Here is a 23,895-nt window from a genome sequence, read left to right on the forward strand (position 1 = left end):
TTAAAAAAGAAAAAAAGCACAGGAAGAGGAGCTCCTGTTTGCAGCTGCGGTCCCTCTGAGAGACACACTGCCTGCATCCTGCCTAAAAATTATCATGACGACAACTACTGCTAAATATAGCTTCCCCCTCCCTCCTCCAAACTGTGTCATTTCCTATAATACTTTCACCTAGCATGCACTGATTTGAGAGCTTATTATGAATCTTACACATAGAAATGGTTTGTAGAACTTAGTTCAGATAATATAAAAACATAAAATATAAAAAGCAAAGGAAATGCACATTTTGCATCATGTCTAATCTTCTTGTCTTGTCTAATATTCTGGTCTAATATGTTTGCATACTTTTTTTGGCCTTTGGATATTGCTCTGCAAAGTAAAAAAAAAAAAAAAAAAAAAAAAAAAAAAGCACTTTGTAGGGACAGTGTTCTGAAATTGCCCAGATTTAGGGAATTAGCCTACCATTATTTTTTCATGATTCATGACAACTTGATAGTTAAGATTGAGTGAGGTAGCAAAAATCAGGCATTTGTCTATCTATAAGATGAGGTCTGAAGCAATACAAATGGCATACAGGGCTGTCATGATCCATTATTGACATGGCTTAAGGGTAAAGGTCAAGAAGATTTACTTTACTGCTGTAGTGCTGTACTGTACATTTTCTGATTATCTGGACTTCACATTGAGTATTTGATTTTTTTGGAAACTTATGTCTTTTACTCAGTTGAATTTCATTTTTTCTTTTCAAAAATGCAATTTTGTAAACTATGCCCATGAATTACTAATCCATTCCCACAGATTTATGAACTGAGCTCTCACATTGTGGGCATGGATTCGTAATCGAGGGGCCTGAATTACGAATCTGCATGATGTGTAAACCATGTGCATAGATTTCTAGACCTAGAGTACTTTTTTCCCTCAAGTGACCCCCAGTAGGTTCTAATACTCTAGCCATGCAATTTTTTTTAGTGAAGTCAATTGAGCTAAATCAGCTGTTCACATCATCTAATCATGTGCCCTTTACGCATCCCTGCACCACCCCATCTCCACTTGAACCTCACATATTATCAGTTCGGCAGTCTCATTAAATATCATCAGCAAACCGCACCACCAGTGTCGGGACTCTATGGGGGGATTTATTAAGCTGCTGCTCAGGGCTGATGTCCCTCAATATGAAAATCTCCCTGAAGAGTCTAAGCACCAAAGATTTTATAATCAAGACTTATCATCACTTATCTACAGTAATAAATTATATTTTCTCTATTCACTCGTCTCTCTTGATTGATATATTGTTTATTTGAAGCAGCTATTTCGAGCTGGTCTTGCTACCTTAGCGCACAATACATTTGGAATGTGCTACAGTCAATGAGTGGAAACACCCCGAGGACATAATAGAATTCATTTTGAAAGAACAACGGCCAATGAGAAACCTCCAGCACTTGGCTGACCAGTGGTTTAACTTCATCAGTCAGTCAGCAAGTCACTTCATCTCTGGATGGACATTTGTGTTTGTAGGGCTGGCCCTGCTGTGGTCCGGCCAATTTTTTTTTCTTTCTAAGCAATAACCTGGTGGCAATGGATTTGGGTTCAACCAATATGATATTAGGAGGGTGAAACTTTCTACTAAAACTGCTTATGCTGAGAGATAGTGTTCTGCTGTTTACCTTCTGTTAAGTAGTCTTCTTCTGCGGACAGTACTGCTGAGCATACTGACAGGAGCAGGAGGAAGTTCCACCTGGAGGGAGACATAAACACACACACACACACACACACACACACACATTAGTTTTGGTAAATGGAGGATACTAGATCACAAGAGAAAACCGTGTATAAACCAATGAATTTGGGTGTGCAGAAAAATGTGGGTAGTGTAAAAAAAAAAAATCTGAATAATAATGCCACTCTATCCACAAACAACTCATGTCAGTTTGGTAATATTGTTCAAGATTCCCTATGCTTTCCCCCGACTGCACTGCTGTTTTTGGTTTCATCCCTGCATTTGACAGCTGGTTAAGCTGTGGTATGTCAACTTCATAAATATCTGATTTCAAGCCATTAAAATACACTCAGATGAAAAAATACTGAATCAGAGAATTACAGAGAATATCACTGGACTGTTGCTGAGGTCTTGTCTCAGCCACAAGTGGATTAACAGTAGACAAAACTGTGGTAAATCTTGGATAAATACCATTGACTATCCTTTGGCTCTGCTTTCAACCCAGTCTTTAGCTATCATGAGTCCAGAATTATGCTTGACGGCCATGGGGACAGATTAAACTGAAATCAGCTGTTTAGAGAAAAAAAAAAAAAACACTGATTAGTTTATACTGCAAGGCTTTGGACTGATGACATATGCGCAATTTTTTGCAAGACTGGATGTCGGAAATCTGTCCTTCAGCACAGATAGGCACTGCCACCGTCAAAATAAGTGGAGCATCCTGGTGGATCAGTGGATATCAAAACAAAATATGAAATGATTTGGTTGCTCAAAATTGGTTGACAAATAATCATCGTTTATCGTTGCCTTTAAAGGTTGTTTCAGTACCTCGCAGTGAACGACGGCAGCCCCGAGGACTGCGTTATAACAAACAGTCCTGACACTGTATTTGTGTCCGTTACCAAACGGCCACAGCTAGCGTTAGGTCTAGCTAAACAGAGGAGAGAGGCTTTGGTAGCGGACACAAAGACCTGCAAAGCTCCAGGACTGAGCCTTTATCCTCTAACCTTCACACACCATGCCACACTGTGGAGGTGGGCACGGCAGGAGGTTGTCGTGTCCACCGCCAGACGTCGCTTTGAGTTAACTTCGACCTGGATACCTAACCTGACAAGTGTTAGCTACATTTCTGTTAGCCCGTCTCCTAACTAGCCTACTCCGGGTTTAGTCTATCGTTGTGCTACCTTCTTCCTTGTTTTCTCCCGCCATGTCCAACCAAGGACTGAACGTTTCATGTTGTTAACATAAAAAAGTGTTGGTTGTCTCTGTTATCACAACTTTCTGGCTGCGGCAGGTGTCCATAGGTCCTTAGTGATTAACGGTTCGTTGACGACGCTCACCATGGCAACGGTCACTTAGAACTAGGAGTAGAAACAGAGCAGGAATCGGGACTCAATCTATTCCCTTTTTTTTTTTAATTATTATTATTTTATTATTCTTATTTATGTATTTATTAACTAATATTCAGATATCTAATGCAGAATCCTGCAATTGACCAATTAGAGATAAGTATTCCACAGAGCCAAATAATACATTATGAAAACAGAGTTACAGAGATGGGATTAAGAAAAAAAAAAAAAAAAAAAAGAAAAACCTTATAGTAGGGTACTTGTCCCCAGGTATGAGTTGTGATGAAAACTAAAAAAAAAAAAAAAAAAAATCTAAACACCTATTTGCATTAAGGTTAGCCTGTTACAATGTTCACCATGTGTACCATACAGTCTAGAGTGTGTACATTCTCATATTTAGCTGTTTCTATAGTGAATAATGAATTAATGGCCAGCAAGAACAGCGATGGTACATACAGCCTATGTACAGTTTATCCTCAGGACTTAAACTACTTTCCTCAGCTTCTAAACATACCAGTAGAATAGACACAACAGAGTCTCACTGGATAAGACCCATCTTTATTGTCTTTATTGTCTTACTTGATTAACTTGGAACTGCAGCCCACCATTCCTAGAAATGCTGAAACATCCTCCACTTTGTTCCTAATATCATGGATTGCATGCACAGACCATATACTGCACTTCTGTTCTATTAAATGATATTCAATGCAATATGAGAGCAAATCCATGAGGGGAGGAAGCATGACATGCTGCAAAAATCAGCAACACTGTAAGTCATTCTATATGTTGTAGGCATAAATGTCACAATTGGGTTATTACTGATTCTACCCTTAATGTTTTCAGTAAGTATGGAGGAGAATCCACTCAAATGTGTACAAAGTCCCTAGATCCTCATTCCTGAATGTTTCTAAATACTGAATTTACATTGTAGACTTGGGGAACGGAAAGGAAAAACGTGGGAGCCCCTTAGAGAGGGCAGTATGACTGGTCTGTGTTTACTGAGGAATATAAAATGTGACATTTTTATGTCTGAAGATATATAGTGAAAAGTTGCACTTTTGTATTGTGTTATTGTTCATAAAGATGAATTATCTGAAAACAAAGATAGTCACTAAAATAATTAAATGCTGCTCATGCACACATTTCCCAGCAAACCTCTAACTGATATTGAGATTTAGTTTTTACATATTGAGAGACAGAGAGAGGGAGAGAGAGAAAGGATGTGCATGTGTGTTGTAGGGACTGAACACATGGGCAATATAGTGCAACCAAAAGAGGGAAGGTGTGTTCTCCATTAAAATGCCATTAATTCAAACCACTAAAAATGTTTCAGTCACAGCGATCCTCATCACACTGAGGTACAAATAAAATACATTTTCACTTAAACACCATTTTATGTGTGATGTCACTTTCCGTCTCTGATTTACTAGCTGATTGAACTTGTAAAGATCACACTGGATTCTGGATCTGTGCTCACAAAGCCTCTCAAAAGGCACAACTACCTGGCAATTAATGTGTTTTAGAGTAAGAAAGATCATGGGGTGAACTGGTCATGTTCACAAGGGTTCAAAAACCAAATTACATACAACAGCTTTGCAGTAACTTGACAAAAAATGTAGCTGTCATCTGTTACAGAAGCATTTTGCATGATTATCAAATTACAAATGGTTTTGATAATAAATGTGATCACTGGTTGATAGATTAAAGACATGCATTGCATGGGACAACTGTAATAATAACAGTAAAACTTAACATTAGAAGAAGTTGATCATTTAACTCATATTTCACTGATTATACGGAAATGAATTTTATTAGCATTAGGATAAAATAACTTTAAGCATCCTTACCAGTTTAAAACATATATTTTGTTGTCATCATTGTTAACTAATTCACATATCTACATGACTCTAAAAATGTTCTTCATGTGTCATAATCTTCAGTTTTCAAAAGGTTCATGCAGTTCAATATACAGAGGTATTTGACCCCCACTGACCCCACCTCTAGGTGGCACTGCCCACCATGTACAGCACTAGAACAGGCATGTACACAGCCACTAAAGGCAGGAGAGAGGAGGACAGTGTTATCACCAGGAGCACAATGTATGTGCATCAGCATTCAGTAAGCATGAAAAACCACACTGGTGCAAATTTTCATTTTGTGCTGTATTGCCATTGATTTGTTAACCCAATTATTCCAGTCTCCATTTTTCCCTTTAGCTTCGTAATCAATATTTAGTATTCTCAACAGAATTTCACCATAATATATCAAGTTTGTTGGAGATTACCTTTGGAGCTGCATGTTCTCCTGCAGGCCAAAGATTGAATCCAACAACTACTGCGTGTCCTGTGTCTTCTTTATCTTCATCTTTACTGTCTTGCCAAAGAGAACAAATACTGGAGCAGAGTGTATACAGCCCAGTCTTTCTTGAAAAAAAAAAAAAAACACCATGATAATGGTGTTGAAAAGTCACACTGCACACAATCTATGTGTTAACATGCATGCAGCAAGTAGATTATTTGTCAGGCTGAGGAGCCCAGCCAAGATAATGTACTCTGAGGACCTGATGAACAAATTTGTGCTTTAAGAGTTTGATATATGAGACCCATATTGACTCTTTTCTTTCTCATCTTCAGTTAACTTGACTAGAGTGACATCAAATCATTTGCCATTTTTTGTACTTGGGGACCCCAGGGACACAGAACTACTGGGGTCAAAAAATCTCACTCTTACACCAGCTGAGCTTCCCAGCCTGCCTGTGCGATGGTCAGATGAACTGTAACTACATGGAAATAAAAAAGGCCCATTGCATTGAAATTTGAATATGGTTATGGCCAGTTACCTGCAGTGTAATCTGCTCTGGTAGTGACATAGGGATGGCTCAATTGTTATGAGGAAGTCATATTATGACTTTATGTAAAACAGTAGTCCCAGTTGCTGTTATGTCATCTCTCTTTGGTCCTACAACACACTTTACAGAACATTTATCATCTGGAGCAGCAAAGCACACTATGTACAGTCAGACCCAATCAATCACACTGACACACAGCTCTGTACACAGTAACAGCTGCCGCCACCACTTGAAGTGGCTTCTGGCAGCTTGTGTGGTGATTATCACTACTAAAATTGAGTGGCAGCATTACAAGAGACTCGGAGACAGTAGCCTAAACCAGTGACATGCACCTACTTAAAAGGGAGTCATCAGTTACAGGCTGAAGTCACACCTCGGACGTTGAGGGATTGTTAGGCCAGTGTGGCAGCCACAAATAGAATCAGTGCTGCCATGCAAACATGTCTCCTTTGTGGCCTTTGAGGATTATGGTAATAGATGTACGCCTTAAAAAAGACTGTTTGTGTTTGTGTGGCCCTGTTTGACTGAGAGCCACAAGCGGGTAACCATGTTTGTTTTCCCAGTCCGATGTGGTTCCCTCAGCTTGAGTGGAAGAGAGAGCAGCATGCAGACAGACAGGAAAATGTAAGAGAATAAGAGAGGGAGCAAAACAGAAAAAGGGAGAGAGAGAGGGATGGAAAGACTATAAGGGGGAACAACACGAGCCCTGTCACCTGTTCCCCATCGAGAAACTGGTGCGACATTCCACGGCCGGGAAAACAGACACACACCCCCACAGCAGGAAAAAAAAAATAGGGGAAAAAGAAGGGGAATATATGAATACAATCACTCATGAGTTGAGGGAGGATAAAACTGACATGTATAAAGCGAGTGAGTGGCTGTTTCAGCTTAAAACTTGGCAGATTTTAAAAGTAGACCAAAAAAAATCTACTAAATATAACACGTAACATCCCCTTTTGGAGTGCCAAGTGGGGCCATCTGATGCTGATTCAGACTGCCTTTTTCTGTCTGTCTGTCAGCCTGTCTCTCTGTTCGGGGCTATTTAAGGCATCCCTGAAGCCCTACCACCAAACAGACCTGGATCAGCACTTCAGCACATCGAGCAATGACATCAGAGCAAGTGGTGGGAACTTTCCAGTGCCCTGACTGAATGATGGTCTACACTAAGATCATTACGCTTGTTATGTTTGCTACATTTAAACATAGTGAGGACAAAGGTCAGTGTTTCCAAACCTCTTGAGTTTGGAGTAACTGACTAAATAACTTCTTGGTTATTTAAAGATTGTTTGTATTTCACTTTGTTATATGGTAGCAGGAAGGAGGCCACAGGAATGAGAGGACATGAAGGAGGTAATGAGGTAGATTAAAATCTACAGCTTCAATAGTACATGATGGTGCCCACCATGACCTGCTGATCCACCTGGATGCCCCTGAATCTCTTTGTTTCTCTATTAAATCCTCGAGGTAAAACCCTGTCTAAGTGACAGGACACTAAGACATGCCTCCCAGTCCCAGCGGTTTATGAGAATGACTGCTGAAAGCAAGACAAAGCTCCCCAAACACTGCTGTGTTGACTAAGGGAAATACCACTATGTGGGGAGTGGGTGCCATGTCAAGACTATAAATAATCACAACTTAAAACTCCCTGCCGCAATGAATCTATCCAGCACTAAGAGAACTTACTTTGCTCCCCTCAAAATTAGACTGGTTCCCCAACAATGGTTCATTGAAATGAGGAAGAAGACTGAGAGGCAAAGTGGTTAATTTGACTTGGCAAACACGGGGAAACCCACTTAAGTTCTGTTTACAGTCCTCATAAGGAAAGGGAAACAATTTTCTTATGTTTATCATTGACGACTCTCAGGGTGTGATTTTGTGACCGTTGACATTCACAGTATATTGTTTACATGGCTAATTTGGCAGGCCACTTACTAAATCCATTAGTGGCAGCAAACCATGCAAAGCTGTTAATCCGCCCAAACAACTCTGAAATGTTTAACGTTGAGTAGGAATAACAAAAGAGAAGGTAAGCCAGTAAAACAGCTCCTTGTCTATTCAGGGGGAGAAAAAACATGCACAAACCCATCAGCAGCAAAGGTAATAGATATACAAAGCTCTTTTCTCTCTCTTTTACTTTGCCCTTTAATGAAAAGGTTCTGTGATTTGTTAGGACAAATCAAACCCAACCTTAGAGTCACCCAGACTTGCCAAAACATTTTATCCCTTAGCACTGGCTTTAAATATGTTTCAGCTTTCATATTATCATCACAACTCTACACTACACAAAGCAGATTCATGGATTTCTAAGTAGTCCGTTTTTTCCAGAAAATTAAAGTTTATGAAGCTCGTCCCAGAGGTATTTGACTAGTCTGCATCCCTATGTGCCCTCTTGACAACTTGGCAACTATGTGGGTCTGTTGAGCCAAAGTTTAAATGGAGTGGAAGTCAAATCAGAGCACAGTCAATTACGACAGCACACACACATAAATTGACACAGTGCTCCAAAAAGCCACAGTCTTCCTCATAACAGACAGACCACCAGACACTAAATCAGTCATCTAGGGCACAAAAAAATGACAACAATGTAGGATAAACCCCCCCGCCCCACACACACACAAACACACTCACACTAACCACATGCGATTAAAAAGGGAGTAATTCTCTGAATGAAAATGTCTAAGTCTCTTGCTAATCAGGTACTCAGCTTCTCAGTCTCGACCAAAACATTCCTGAACATGAATGGGTTGCTGATGGTGAGCCAATATCTGTTCCTACTGGCGGTGTTTCAGCATTAACACCTGTATGCAGATCATTATGACTTCATTATGAAGGCACTGGCCTGATTCATCTTCCTTGAAATGGCCATTAGCAAGAATTAATGGGTCAATACATTTCCAGGTTTCAGTGTCTGCTCCCAATTCCTCCCTTGCTAAGGACGGAAACATGCTTACAAAACGTGCATTAATTTACTGCCAAACATTCTGTCCCAAACATTTGTTAGACAATAGCAAAACATGAGTAAGTGTTTGGTAGATTTAAAAGCGATCGATTTTCTCCGCTGTATCTTCAATTTGCATGGGACAAAATCTAGCTGTGAATCTGTTCTCCGACCAATGCCATTCAGTGTGAATACACTGTATGCAGCATTGGTGTTTCCTACATCTGAAACAGGGCCAAGAGGCTGGTGCTCGTCTGTCAGCTCCTTTCACCTTTCTGCTCCAGAAACACTCAGATTGGTCACGGGAGTCAAGAGGTCATTGCAGACCAGAGTAAAGATTGACTTAGTCCACAAGACAGCAAGCAGACAAAGGGCTGTGAGTAAACTTCCACTGGCCTTTATTGGTTTGCCCTTTTCCTGTTGCGGGAGACCTGCAGATGTTAGAAGGGCTAAATACACTCACTCACACAGACGGGCCAAAATCCTTACAGCCACGGGTGTAGCGGTGGTTGAGAAGGTGGGTATTTTGCTGTGGGAAGGTGGATATACTGTGATCCCACCATGTTATATATTTCAAGGGTTACAGGGCTGACAGGAGAGTATACTCTAAACAGCCTTAAAAAGAGGGAGTTTATAACCTGTTTATAACCTGTACCTGCATACAATCCCAACAACACTGCCTATGGGAAATGACTCAAAACCAACTAAGAGTCACATTTTAAATAAAGCCAACTAAAGAGAGTATCCTGTAGTGATGTGATCCTCCAGCAGTGACAAAAATGTCATTACCTATCCATAGTGTGCAAGTTAAAACATCCATTAGGTTGGTCCTAACCAATTTTATAACCCAGTTTCTCCTTATTTTATACAATTTAAAAGAATTCAGCTAAATTTCCAACAGGCTTTTCCCTCTAGACTGACCACTAGAATTCTACAAGGAATACGTCCCCAAATATGATGGACTATGGACTCACTCTACACTACAATGCATAGTAAAACAAAAAGAGTATGAAAAGGTATGTTATATGTAATAAAAGGTGATGCTAGAGCCTCAGTCTGGGCTACACTGTAATTCAAGTAGTTACAACAGTTACAACAGGAGTTGTGGAGTGCTAACTGGAAGTGTTACATGGAAAACTTTATTCATTGTAGCTTTATAAGCTGAACAGTCAGTAGACTGGTTTATGTATTTCTTTTGAGAACAGATTGTTGTTTGAATCCTGTGGCCAACAGTCACTGTTAACACACTGTTTACCCACCACCCCAGCAGTATCATACCCTTCTCCTCCAAAACCATTGCATCATAGCCTATACAAAGCATAACACTGATAACATACATTCAAAGTTACTGTCAAGTCCACTTCACTGAGCCATTATACAAGAAACATTCTGAGGTCAAATGTAATACAAATTTAAGCAGCAATGTGTATGCTTTAATTTAAGCCTACATCTGTTATTTGTCTCATACTGCAGTCTCTTCTCTCTTTTTAAAACATTCCTCACTGACTCAAAAACGTGCATCATCACCTTATTACAATGTAGAGTCTAAGTCCAACTCCTGTTGAGAAGGAAGTAGGCTTTCAGTCAAGTGTATGTGAGTGGCTGTGTGTCTGTGCAGCCATACAGTCCAATCCACTGGCAGCAATGGAGCAGCAATGCCTGCAACAGTGAGTGATTGTCTGGAGCTCAGGAGCCACTTTAACCAGTGATGCATACACACTAACTCTCCCAGTGAATTCATAGGAGCTCATGCTTGTTCTCAGTCAGCTCAGTTCCCCCATAAGGCTCTCATTTTCAGCCTCAAGGACAAAAGGGACTACTTTTCCCAGAATTTCAAGATGACTTTATGTTCCTTAGAACACTATCAGCAGAAAAATACAACACATTGTGAGCACAGCTCATTTTAGATCGTATCTGGGAGGGATTCATAACAGTACAAACAACTTGGACCGACTTCTGACAGCAGAAACAAAATTTCTGTTAAACAGCCTTGGGAGGCATGCAAATTTCTGCAGCTAGGCAGTCCCGGCCAAATGTAACAGGGCAGCAAAACTCGTATGCTGGATGTCAATAATGCACACTTCCATGAGGAATGTTTAGGTATAAGGGCACTAAGCTCTTTTTTTCCCCAGTCTCAAAACTTCAACTGGCTTTGGTTAACTCAAAGTATCTTTTGTGCAGATATCTGATCCATTGTTTGTATAAGCTTGTAATAATACAGAATTTTATCACTGTCATGTTACATAAAACAACTCCTACAGACCACTGGTCCAAAGGCATCCTCCAAAGCCTACTCCTTTTAATTGGTTATACATATAGCTGTTTAAGTAAGAAACAAATGAAAGAAACGAGCTGATGAGAAGGACCAAAGGTATTAAAATAATATTATTTAGTACCACCAAGGTTCAAGACTACATGCCCATATGGCGAGGTCAATGCCATGACTTCTGGACTTGTGCACACCTTGAAATCTTTGCATTTGTTGCACACTGGCCAATCTTCAAATGAAGCATAACATTTTTCCAAAATGTCATTGTCAAATCAAACAGTCTCTATTAATTTACACCTCCATTAGACAGTATGAGTGTCAACTAGCCCATATGGCAAGGGTTGGCCTCTCGTGAATGGATCCAAATGTGATTTTGTAGTTATTGTCAGCTGTGAGATAAGCCAACAATAAACAGACATCTAATGGGAAGCCGTATCTTTTTAGAAAATCACATCAGGGAAGCTCGCATGACCAATGAGCCCTCTAGGCGTTGTGCACTTGGTGACCTCCATCAAATAATTCACTATAATGACCAAATAATGATATCTTGTCAGTCATCAATAACTGCACTGTTTTCCCGGGAAATGTACTCAGTGTGAACTTAGTTTGGAGTTTTTGGGAGCAAATAATAGCAAAATGCTGGGGCTTTGTCAAAACTTAGTCATTGTCTCCCCTGGCACCAAATTATGCCAAATCCCCGGTAGAGAGGAATCGCCAGGAGCTTGCCAATAAATGAAAAAATGCTTTGGGAACAGTTTTAGTAATGTACACGGATAATGCTTGCACACTATTTTGAACAAATGCTGACTTACGTTGCTGCAGCGGGAGAAACGTGTCCACTCCTTGTCCGTTGGGCTCCTAAATGCATTTGTATGCATTTGTCCAGGCAGCAGAGATCTGGGTGAAAACAGAATCACACACAAGAGGATACCGGCTCATGGGCTAACCCTTTGGTAACAGCCAAAGGAAGCGTAAAGTGAACGGAGGAGGACTGCCACATCAGAATTTCCTCATTGTATTGCAGTCCAGAGGAGAGATTTCTCCCACTCTTCCCAACTTGTGCCTCTCAGCTCCTTTGCGCTCTGCAGCGCACGGTGATCAGGCTATTTCTATCCAAAGTGGAGACGCGCGACAGTTGCATAGAAAAATCAGTGAAATGCAGGCTTGGGGAGCAGTGAGCCGAGCGGCAGCAGTGTTTTGCTTGTTAATCTCGGGGACACAGAGACTAAGAGCTCGACTGCTGCTCACAGAGTAGCCTTCCAACACAACAGACATACAGATCCAGCTCTGCGCGGCTTTCCCTCCAGGCGGTCGTTTCTGCAATGTGCCTTGACTTGCACTGATGCAAGAGGAGCCGTACTCACCCCAACACAACTCCTTCCAGCTGGTGGTGTTAGATTTCACCAATTACTGACTTGTGACATCACGGATCGGATAGGGTGCTTGTGCTCATCAATGCCCTTTGTTTTCACTGTGGGACTTACTATGCAACTGCAGTGTGTGCAATGCCTTGGTCTTTGCCCAGCGCAGAAGAGGTGCATATGTCTATTCTTTTAATCACAAACTTGTGCACTCTCTCTCTCTCTCTCTCTCTCTCTCTCTCTCTCTCTCTCTCTCTCTCTCTCTCTCTCACACACACACACACACACACACACACACACACACACACACTCACACACCATGCCTGTAAGTAAACCAGACAAAGAAAATGAGAGATAAACTGCAGGGCTGGCAGGCAAATCTGCCAGGTGTTGCAGCTCTTTAAAGGCATGTGGCAATGGTAAAGTGTATATGTATGGAGACCTGACATTTTATGCCTAAACATCTCTCTAAGCAGGAGGCTGCGTGGCAAAATAAACCATTTGGCTTATTATTCATTAAATCTGAGTCAGAATCCCATCTCTAAAATGATCACCGCTGACTAAACTCTAATGTAGTCATTTGGGCATTGCTTTGCCCAATTTATGAATGGTCTTGCATGATATGAATGGTTCATTCTGGTCCCATTAGGTGAAAATGGGTGAAACTGATGTGAATAATCCAGTATGAATTGGTTTGATGTGAGAATGATGTTGCAGTAAGAATGGACCATCCAGTCTGGGAGTATAGGACTGTGCTGTATATAAAGTGACCTGGTCTTTACTTTCTTTGGCCAGCATCCAAAAATACTGCAGTCCTAAACCAGGGCCTCCCAATAACTGCATCTCTACTGACATGAAATCCCAATAACAAACAGTTAGGATGCAGACCACCATGTGATGCACTTATGAACATGTAGAAGATGCAGTTCTGAGCGGAAGGAGAAAAACTGAATCCAGGAACTAGTTTGTGAGTTCTGACTTTTGACCTTTGTCTCAAGCCATCCTCCTCTTCCTGTCTCCTGTCATGATTAAAAATAGTATTGGCTCCACTTGAAAAGGTTGTCAAGATCAATGTTTTGACACAAGCACTGATTTATCATGAACTGTAGAGGATCAACAAACTCTAGTTTCCAAAGTGTTTACATCATAAAGTATTTTGCCCTGGCACTGGCTATGGTTATATGCGGGAATAATCTTTCTTTCGTTGATTGCAACCCCATTTTAACACAGCCCCACTGTGTTTCCGTCCTTGAAAATGATACTGTTTCTTTTCTTTATCGTGGCCACCGATTTTTCCAAACAAACAGGCTCTAACCCACTTCCACCGTTCCTTCTACAGGTTAACCCATTAACCTAGAACAAACAGGGCTCTATGGGCCTCCAGGTCCCCTCCCTCCCTCCTCACACACCCCAGCATCCTCCTCCAGACGTCCTCAGCCTCCCTCGGCTCAGTCTGGAGAGAGGGGGGAGTCCATATGGTTTGCAGTTTAGGGAAGGGGGTTGCAAGTAGGAGACATAGCAGTTCCTGCCTCTAATCCCAGGTGGAGCACGCTGAGTTCCTTAGCCAGACACTTGAAAATACCAAAAGGGGGAAAAAATTATAATGTTCAAACATGGAATGATATGGGGGAGGGGAGGTCAAAATGTCATGGAAACTCCAGGCTGTTTGATTGGCTCGGGAGCCTGCCAGCCACTATAAACAGTGTGGTTAGTCAAGATCAGCAATGGTAAGCAACAGAGCATTCATTTTGCAGTGAATGCAAACAAGGCATCTAAGGCTCTGTGTGCCACGGAGGTCTGTGTCTGTCTGCTGCAGTGGGTCAAGCTGTCTTCCCCTCGTCATCAAAGACTGCGGTCTCAGAGGAGGAAGCACGTGCCGCTGAGATGCACTCTGGCTTTGCCATCAGCCTGCATCTCAGGATAGCAATGCCTTGAGCAGATGTTTTCTTCCACCACTTCCAGGAAAAGAAACACTAAGATGCTGGTCCTCTGACAAGATCATGAATCAACATCATGAACAAATGAATTACAAGATCAGTTTGTAGAGAAGTCCTGCCTTAGGCCATGTAAGGTTAAATAATATCTCCCTCAGAGAGACAGAGCATTTGCCCTTTGCTCAATAGTACATATTTGGAAATACGTAGAAGATCAAGTCTGGATCCAGACATGTCATATTGTTGACAGAATGGAAATAGGGCTTTTCTCGCTCTGAAGCAGACCTGTAAACATTTTTTTACTCTAAAATTGTAACTTAAGTCCCAAGTCTGCAATCCAATTGATGACACTATGAACATGTGGCTTTACTCTTGCTGCAAAATTGCATCACTTTTTATTGCTGTAAATGACCTGTTTTTTTTTGTTTGTTTTTTTTTGTTTGTTTGTTTTGTTTTGTTTTGTTTACTCGAGACAAATATCCAAAACATTTACAACAAACTTTTCAAGTTGACTTTGGCCTTTGAAATGGGCCACAAAACTGACACTTTTCCACATGTCTGGATGTGTAATAATTAGTCCATTGTGCATCATAATGCACCAAAGTCTTTGGTGCTGATTGGCTGGTGTCCATTAATCAGAACCAGATCACCTCCAGTTTTCTTGAAGGGATGGCAGACACAGATGAGTTTGCATGTTCACTGACTATCCTCTGAAACATATGGTATTTTCCCTCTTGAAGTTTCATTACCGATACATGGGATGACTAATAAATGTGTGGTAACTGAATCGAAACCACAATGGCGGTCAGCAGACCAGTGTTCTCGGACAATGATGGGGAAGATCTGGAGGTACGAGCAGGCCAGATGGGATTGCGATCAGAGGAAGCATGTGGTCCTGGATGAAGTCCTGCCATACGATCAGATGTTACATAATCTAATGTACAAAGCCCACATCTCCATTATACCTTATTACTGCTATTATTACAAACTAAATCCTTGTCTTTTAAATCTTTAAACCCAGGACCACGAAACCTTAATCTTAACTTTTTTTCACCTTGGCAACAAACCATTCCAAGTCATTTCTTGTTAATTTGCTTATCGCTTTTTCCTGTTTTAGGAAGAAATCAAGTGAAATTAATTTCAAAAGGTTAAAGGAGTACTGAGTGATTCCCAGCATAGTTTTTTCTTTGCCTTCTACCCATGTCACCACATGCAGAGCTGAGCCTCAGCACTGCCTGAACCCATTCTGTCGGCCAGTAAGCTCATTTGATGGTGAGATTGTCAGTTGTCATCTTTGATGATCAAGAGATGTGAGAATCAGAGTTAAATTACTTGTAATGATAGAAACTTGAAACTTTGAAGCAGTTTGATTGATTGATTTGATTGCCAGTACAAAGCTCCTCTTCTTCTATGGGCCTATATGTGCACACCAACATGGAAGTGAACACAGAAAGAGACCCACACTATGATGAAAAATCTAATTCTCATTTGAAACTCACAAAACACTGCGCACCGTTATGTCATGTGAAATTTACATTGTTAATACATGTTTATGGGAATATACAGTTGTGCTGTATGTTTATTTTTGTATATGTGAACTATTTTTATGGTCTAAAATTCACAAAATGATTTTTCAAATAACTGGCCATTTTAGAAGCCATGGACGTTAAATACTTGCTGTTACATTAGATATTTATCAGGACTGTGTGTTTGCCTGGAGTTGTAATGGCTGTTGTTGTTGTTATTGTTGTTATTGACTGGGACATGAGCGTGTTACAGGGCTCCAAACAGCCTCAAGGGACCTCCTGCACTCCTACCTGCACTCTCTTGTCGTCCTCCAGAAGGATTACTTCCCACCAGAAGGACTGAATCCAAACACCATGTATTGGTGGAGGAGCATATTGTCTTTCAGTTTTACATTTTGTGGTACAGTAACAGCTTGTAAATGCGGGGTGTGTGGAAACGATCAGCCTCAAAGGGCCAGACTGAAGCCAAAGTCAACGTGGGCTGGCTAAAGAGAAAAAAGTGGCAGGAAAGTAGAGGAGATAGAGGTGGGCTTTGGGTTTATTAGGAATAAAACATCACTGTTTCTTGTACCAAAGTAAAGTAGTGGGCTTGCTTTTAAAATGCATTTTCATTTTCCATTATGTTTTATGAATGGATTAATTCAGTATAGCAGCACACAGTCTCTTTGAATTCTGGCATACCTTATTATTCATTATCTCTGCAATAGAAAAAAAAATAGTCACAACTTCAGCATTTCAATTTTGTTTTTCTTATAACAAGTAACAAACTCTGCCAGTAGGATGAGATAATTCCACTTGTTTCCTGTGCTAATCAATTTGTTTCCATAAATCTCTAAAAGTGTCGTTTTCTTCATACTTGCCTTGTTTCAGCATGTTTATACCTGTTTCCAGTGTACTGGAAACAGTGTACTGGAAACAGTTGGGATTTTCTCATCCCACTAGCAGGTATTTTCACCTCTTTTAAGAAAAACAAAGATTTTTTACACTGAACATGAGCCTTAAGGGCTTGTTAAAACTGATATTTGTTTGCAGTGTGAGTTTTGTGGCTTCTTTGACTCCTTTGGTTTTGTATTTCTCCCTCTAGCAAGCTTTGAGCATTCTTCCCAACATAATGATGCAGGCACGTTCTGTTAAGTGTGTGTAATTAGGTAAATAGCTCATTGGTCAGCACCTGCCATGAATCTGACTGTCACAGGGAGGCAGGCAAGTGGACACAAACACAGGCCAGGAGGCAAGTTAGAAATCAAAAGGTATTTACTGGTGATTAAGTCATATGTACAGGAAAACACTGACACTGACACCAATGCTGGAGGTAAAATGAGCAAAACAAAGTGTTTGGGATTCCAACAAAGGACTGGATGCACGCTCTCCTTTTCCTCCTCCTCCTCTTCTTTGGATTTTTGTCCAAACACATTAATCACAACTGCAAAAGCTCAGTTCTTGCGTAGCTTCATTGTTTACCACTACAGTGGTGCAGATGGATGACGCACACTGATGATATTTTCTTATATACTGAATCGCGTCGTTGTCTGTAAGATTCAAAACGAGTCATCACCGCACAGTCTACATGCATCAAACTTGATATCCTACCCAAGTTTATTAGATCCATGTCACACAGCGTGACTTGCAAGAAACTTATAAGATTGCTGAAATCTCTTAGTCTGAAGGCAGCATTAGGGAAAGTAGTCAGTTGGCATGTGTCTGTTTGACCTGGCTGACAGCTGACTCTATACCTGCAGACTGGCTGGACGCTAAACCTGCCTCCCTCTCTAATTAGCAGCCAAGGCCCTGTGTAATTTCTGCCCTCTGTGTGTGTCACTGACTAGTAGGGCTGTTATTTTGCCGAGTGGGGAGAGAGTGGGCAACAGCTGGGGGAGTGCTTAACAGATGGTGGAACAGAGAAGGATTGGTACGCGTATAGCTGAACAATCCTCCATGGAGGACCGTGTGTGTGTGTGTGTGTGTGTGTGTGTGTGTGTGTGTGTGCAGGGGTGGTTTGCAGAGCTAAGGGGACCATGGGAAAGAAGTGAGAGTGGGGCCTGGGGAGTCCAGGGATGAGGGGGTGTTTGGGCCAAGAGGAAGTCTGGGAGTGTGCAGGGAAAGTGAAAAGCCCTCTGGGGGGGTCATGTGGGGTGGAGAAGGGCAAAGAGAAGGGAAACGTGCAGCACAGGGAGACGATGCCTTGTGTGGAATTCCGTTTTGAAACCTTGTACGCTCTCTGGATGCGTTTTACTTTTATGACTCTTGAAACATTGCCTGGTTAGTTGATGGTTCAGTTGAACAGTATCCCAAAACATTCAGTTTCATTCATAGAAATTTGATGAAGTCGTCGTTCATTCATGTTTTAGCGTGAATGTACAAAATATCGGGAGCACCCTCCTGATATTGAAGTTGGAGCCTCTTTTTGTACAACTGACATCTCAGTTGTTCACAACATTAAAGGCTAAAACTTATCTGCTTCTCTTTATGTTGCCAATCTGCACTTTGTTATTGTTATAAATTTAATAAGAGAAATGACTAGCTTTTACCAAGTTTCATGTCATCATTGCACTTCATTCAGCCTATGTTGCTGCTTTAATATTTTTTAATGTCACATTGTACACCAGAAATGGCTCTATTAGTTCCCACTCTAGGGCTCTGCTAACAGAGGGATTGCGTTGTGTGTAATAATTGGTTTTGCACATGTTTCGCCGAAGTCACCCAAGCCCACAAAAACAAGCCCGTCTGTCAACTCATACCACCCTGGCATCCGAACTCTGCCAAAATCACAGCCTGCTGTGCATAAATTACTCAACTTGACCCAAGTGTTGAACATTTATGGTTTCCTCAACATCGTCAATTACTAGTTTTGGGAAACACAGTGCGATGTCTGCACATGTAGTTAACCATACCTGAGCAAGACACCAAAGGAGTTGGAGGAAATTAAGAACAGGAAAGGAAGAAATGTGCTGAGCAAGATAAAGACATTTTGCTCCTCATATTGTGCATGTAATTGATTTCCCACTTCTGCTTCTTCACTGCTGCTGCGCCTCGGTGGCTCCGATATCACCTGTTGTTAACTCAAAAAAAAAAAAAAAAAAAAAAACACTGTGATGACTTTCCCTTCTTTCTCACTGGCAGCAAAGGAAACTCTGCACTCGCCAACTGAAACAAATGCAGTGTGAAGAAACTTTGATAAAAAATGTCTCCATCCAAAAAGCACACCTTTAAATTTCAGATTTTACCAAGAACCGGAATGAGGGAATAACAAATTATTTCTAAGTCTTTTAATCTTTAATTAGAGGACATCACCTGAATGTGTAATTCTTCTAAGTTATTTTTGGACATGCCAAGGACTAAATACTGCCCAAAAACATAAAACATATTCTCTTAATGCAAGATATGTTTAACACCTGTTTTCAGACAGATATGTTTGTCTTTAGCGAGCATGTTGACCCTTTAAAGTTGATAAATGAATACACAGTGGTGACAAGGGAATGTTAATTTAGCACATAGTTAAATCACCACTGAGTCAGCAAAGCATGTAAATTATTCAAGTGCCAAAGTAAATTTGTCTCACCTTGTCCTGTGTGAGCTTGTACGGCCAGGCAAACTTCTGTGGCCCAGAGTACGCAGCCTCAATCAGATGAAGGACATTTAGTAAAAATAAAGATAAGTTAAAGAGACAGAGGTTTTACATGTTATCCCGTATTAATTTTATTTCCACAACACAGAGCATTCCTTTATATTTTCCTTTATATTGGATTTGATTGGCAATGTGCCCCACTTGCATAATGGAACCGGTAATTATCTTCCACATTGAACTTGAATTATTTTGACTAATTCACAATGACTGGGCATTCTCCAGTGGTGTACATTAATATTAACAAAAGAAATTAAGCATTCATTGAGGCTGTAGAAGCATTTATAAACCTGGTGGCACAACATTTTAACTATGTTAGGGAAAAATGGTGGTGGATTTGGCAACTTACTTTCAGGTGATACCTCCAGACTTTATGAATCCATCTGTTTCATTCTGCTTTTAAGGATGTCATTCATGTTACCACATGAAGTGTTCTTTATGTTTTAGATTTTTTTTTTTTTTTTTTTTTTTTTGTCTCTGCAATGGACTGGCGACCTGTCCAGGGTGTTTCCCTGCCTTCCACCCATTAAGTGTTAGGATAGACTCCAGCAACCCCCTGCGACTCCAGTGAGGATAAGCGGTTTGGACAATAGATGGATTTTTTTTTTTTTTGTCTAAAAAATGTGAATCATAATCAGGGGTTGGACATGGTCAAGGGTTGTGTAACTGATTAAGTTCAACAAAAAATCTTAAAGGGTCTTTGCTGATACACACACTGCCACACACTTCTAGTGGGTCAAAAGTGAGGATTGAGAGAGATTATTTTTGTATGAGTCTCTGGTGTTTTTGAGGAAAATCCTACTCATTCTGTCTTTAAAATGGTCCAATTATTTTTTTCCCTTTCCTTCCACAGGGTGGTAGATCAGCACTAATGGAGCTGGAGTTTCAGTGTCTTGGGGGCTTGAACCCTGGTGCTCTGATCACAGGATAGTCTCTCTATTTGTGACGCCATCTTTCTATTCAAAATGAAGAACTGGATTTTTAGATGACTGAGTTTAACCAACTCCCCTCGGCCCATTGTAATGGGGCCCTGTGATTAATTGTTCCATCAAATCACAATCTAAAGCAATGAGGTTAGTAGGTTAGTGAGGTCAGTGGTTCTTATGTAGTCTGGAAATGGTCTGCTTGTTATCAGTGCACATGTACTCTGACAGGATAGACATGTCCCACTTTTTATGCGCTTGATACATTTCTGCTGCATTGTAGCTACTCCTGAAACTGTGGAAAGAAACTGAGAAAGATAGATGCATAGATGTGGGACTTGTACTGTACATCACTGTGCATCAAGCCGCAGTAATACACTATCTAAGTTGCAAATAGTCCATAACAAAAGCAATCATGTGCAGAAATAGAAATAAACCTGCTCAGGAAATGCAATCAGTGCAACAAATATAGGCTTTTTACTTCCATGAATCACTTAAAGTGTGGTTGTTTAGAAAACAAATGAAGATTTCTGCATAGAAACTTTTCTCTCTGTGTCTTTTATTGGCTGTTGTTTCAGAATATCATTATTATTATTATTATTATTATTATTATTATTATTATTATTGAGCTGTAGGAACCATAGGCTGTAGGAACCTGGAATTTTTTTTTTTTCAGACAGCATGAATAAATGAGCAGTTTACTATATAACTGCTGTACAATATTGCTACACCCACATTGATCTGATTTCCCAAAGCCCTCTGCAGCAGGGTCGAAAGAAGCTCTGTTTCTTACCAGCTGGAGACCAAGAGAGGAGAGGAGAGGAGAGCAGAGGAGACAGAGTAGACAGAGAGGCTGCTTGCTTTAGGGAGGAGAAGAAAAAAAAGCTACCCTGACCTCACTTTCATCTCTGGAGCTGATCCTCTGGCGCGAATTCTCCAAGAAGCTGGCTGTGGAACAGAGAGTGGCTTTATGCTTGCTAACTATAATGTCCCTCGTACAAAATCCCGTTTCATTTCATGAGAAGGATGAGAGAATGGCTTGAAAGGCATGTTCTTTCTTATCTCCAGTGATACTATTAGGCTGCAAGTAATTGAGGCCTGAGGACCTTCATATTTTCTGTGTGAAGTGCAGCCAATGCCGAAGACGATAATCATTACATAAGGATAATGTGTTGAACAATCATGATAGAGATTTGACAATTCACAAAGGAAATCATTGTTACGTTGGGCAGTGCGGTGAATCAGCCAGTCAAAGCCTACAATGTGTAAGCTTTTCATCATGAGTTCAAATCCATCGTCTGTTACATAAATCGTCCCATCATCTCTCCCTTTCACTGTCACTTTAACTGTAACTCTCTAACTCTGTAACCATCCAGCAAATGCCATAAAAATAATGAGTTTATGAGGTTTAATGTATTTAAGATCATCATGGCTGTCAAACAAACAATTTCACTGTGATGCATAAGCACATGTGCAGCTTCAGCCAGGGTGGGAAAGTCTTACTCAGCATGACCAAAAATGTGCTTTATGACTCTGGGAAAGCTTCCTGAGCTAAACATTTCCAATGTCAGCGTGTTCTGAGGTGGAAAATTCATGTTTTAGACTTAACTAATTACATTTACTCATGTTACTGTGACTGAGTGGCTTTTTTGTGCGAGTACTTTTTTTTTTTTTTTTTTTTTTTTTTTTTTTTTACATTTTTTTAAGCCAATAATTTTGTACTTGCACTACATTTTAAATTATATCCATTACAGACAACAAATGATTAATGACAGATTGCAGAACCTTTCACAATAAAAGCTCAGTCAGCAAAGATGAGAAGAGGAACATGTTTCTACTTTGTTGGTTCTACTTTTTGTCATTTCCATATTTCCAATAAAAGTGCCGATCGAAGGTCCGTTAGATTCAATGGACAAAAATGTGGAATAAATCTGGAAAAAAGGGGGGAAATAACAACAGTTAGTTAGCCTGACGATGAGAACCATGCAGACTCAACATTATGTGATTATTCTCCACTTGTCAGTTGAGTCTACAGGGTCCTCACTTCAGTGAACCCTCTGCAGTTTTTAAAAGCATCAGAAGCATTTCACATGTCCGCTTTGACAACAGACCTGCTTTCCCTTTCTGCTCACACACCGACCTTGTTTTCTCTATCCACCATCATTCATCATATAAATCTGATTTACCTTTATCTTTAAAATATCTTTCCCCATGTCTTACCGTTATGACTTAAAGATATGCCGTTAATCTGCCCTCATATCCATGTCCATCCATCTCCTGGACGGAAAAAGAGAGAGATTACAGAATGTTATCATCTGATATTTTCATTTCACCACAGTCCATCTGCTTTCATAAGACACAAGTCCAGGTAGTCCTGATGGTGGGAGATCTCAATGGATATTAGAGAGAGTCTGAGCTTCCAAATTCAGAGGTACCCAAACTGGGGTTTGAATTTCAGGTGGGTTCCAGAAAAATGAGCACTATCTTAATTTCATTATTTCACTCCTTAGAGGTTTGTTCATTTGGAATCAAATTAAGGATGAGTATTTCCCTATCTACTTTCATATGAACTCATTTACAGTATATCATTGGGTATTAATTTATACTTAACAACAAAAGTCCTCTCAGATGGGATTTCAAGGACTTAATCGTAGATCTTATTAAATGCAGTCCATAGTGTAATAATGATGTGTTTAAGGGGTCTTTGATGTGAATAAGTTTGGGAATGCCAGATCTGATGTATTTTGAGGCTGATTTAAAACACTTTCCATGACTGAAAACTTACCTGACACCATGTGAACACTGATGCAGTATGCTCTAACCATCTGGTTCTCCAGATGGGTCCAACCAAACACAATGAATGTTTAAAACACTATTTGGCTGAGGTCCCGATAGGAGGAGCGGGAGACAGAAGAGGCAGGAAAACAGCCTGATGTTTTTGCTCTGAAAGGGCTTATGATTTTTACATGTGTGAATATCTTGGTGGTGCATCTCTTTTTTAGATAGTCCGGGAGCAGGGTGAGGGAAAAGCCCATCTCACTTTTTCCCCAGGACTTCCTCACTCTTTCTCTCTACCTGTACATGCAACTACAGCCAGGCCTTTTGTGAGGCCCAAGTACATCCACTCTCAACTTCAAACAAAAGCAATGAAAAGCAGGTGTACTATTTATTCCGTTGGACAACGAACACAAAACAATGTGTTCTGCTGAAGATTAGAAACAACTGCACAGAAAATTGTTCCCAGTTTCAGTGGAGGGAAAACATACATTCACTGGTGTGGGAGAAGAGGACCTGCTGTGCTAACTGGTTTCCAGAATAACCCCCAGGAAGAGGAAAAGAAGATAAAACAAGACGGAGACAGGATTCAGCGGCCAAAAATGGAACAAACAGTGTATCAACATCAGATTACAT

The 23,895-nt window shown here is 40.5% G+C and overlaps 1 protein-coding gene across 1 annotated transcript in view; it reads right to left on the reverse strand.

Moving 5' to 3' along the window:
- col24a1 (collagen type XXIV alpha 1 chain) overlaps positions 1-12,298 on the reverse strand; it is a 115,770-nt gene extending 103,472 nt beyond the window's left edge. The window contains exons 1-2 of the mRNA XM_030050414.1: positions 11,931-12,298; positions 1,662-1,732 (exon numbers count right to left, since the gene is read on the reverse strand). Coding sequence (XP_029906274.1) covers positions 1,662-1,732; positions 11,931-11,986 — 127 coding nt within the window. The 5' untranslated portion in view covers positions 11,987-12,298. The remainder of the gene's footprint in view (positions 1-1,661; positions 1,733-11,930) is intronic.
- Positions 12,299-23,895: the final 11,597 nt, after the last annotated feature.

The sequence above is a fragment of the Myripristis murdjan genome, chromosome 4 (genome assembly GCF_902150065.1).
Source record: "Myripristis murdjan chromosome 4, fMyrMur1.1, whole genome shotgun sequence".
Taxonomy (NCBI): Eukaryota; Metazoa; Chordata; class Actinopteri; order Holocentriformes; family Holocentridae; genus Myripristis; species Myripristis murdjan.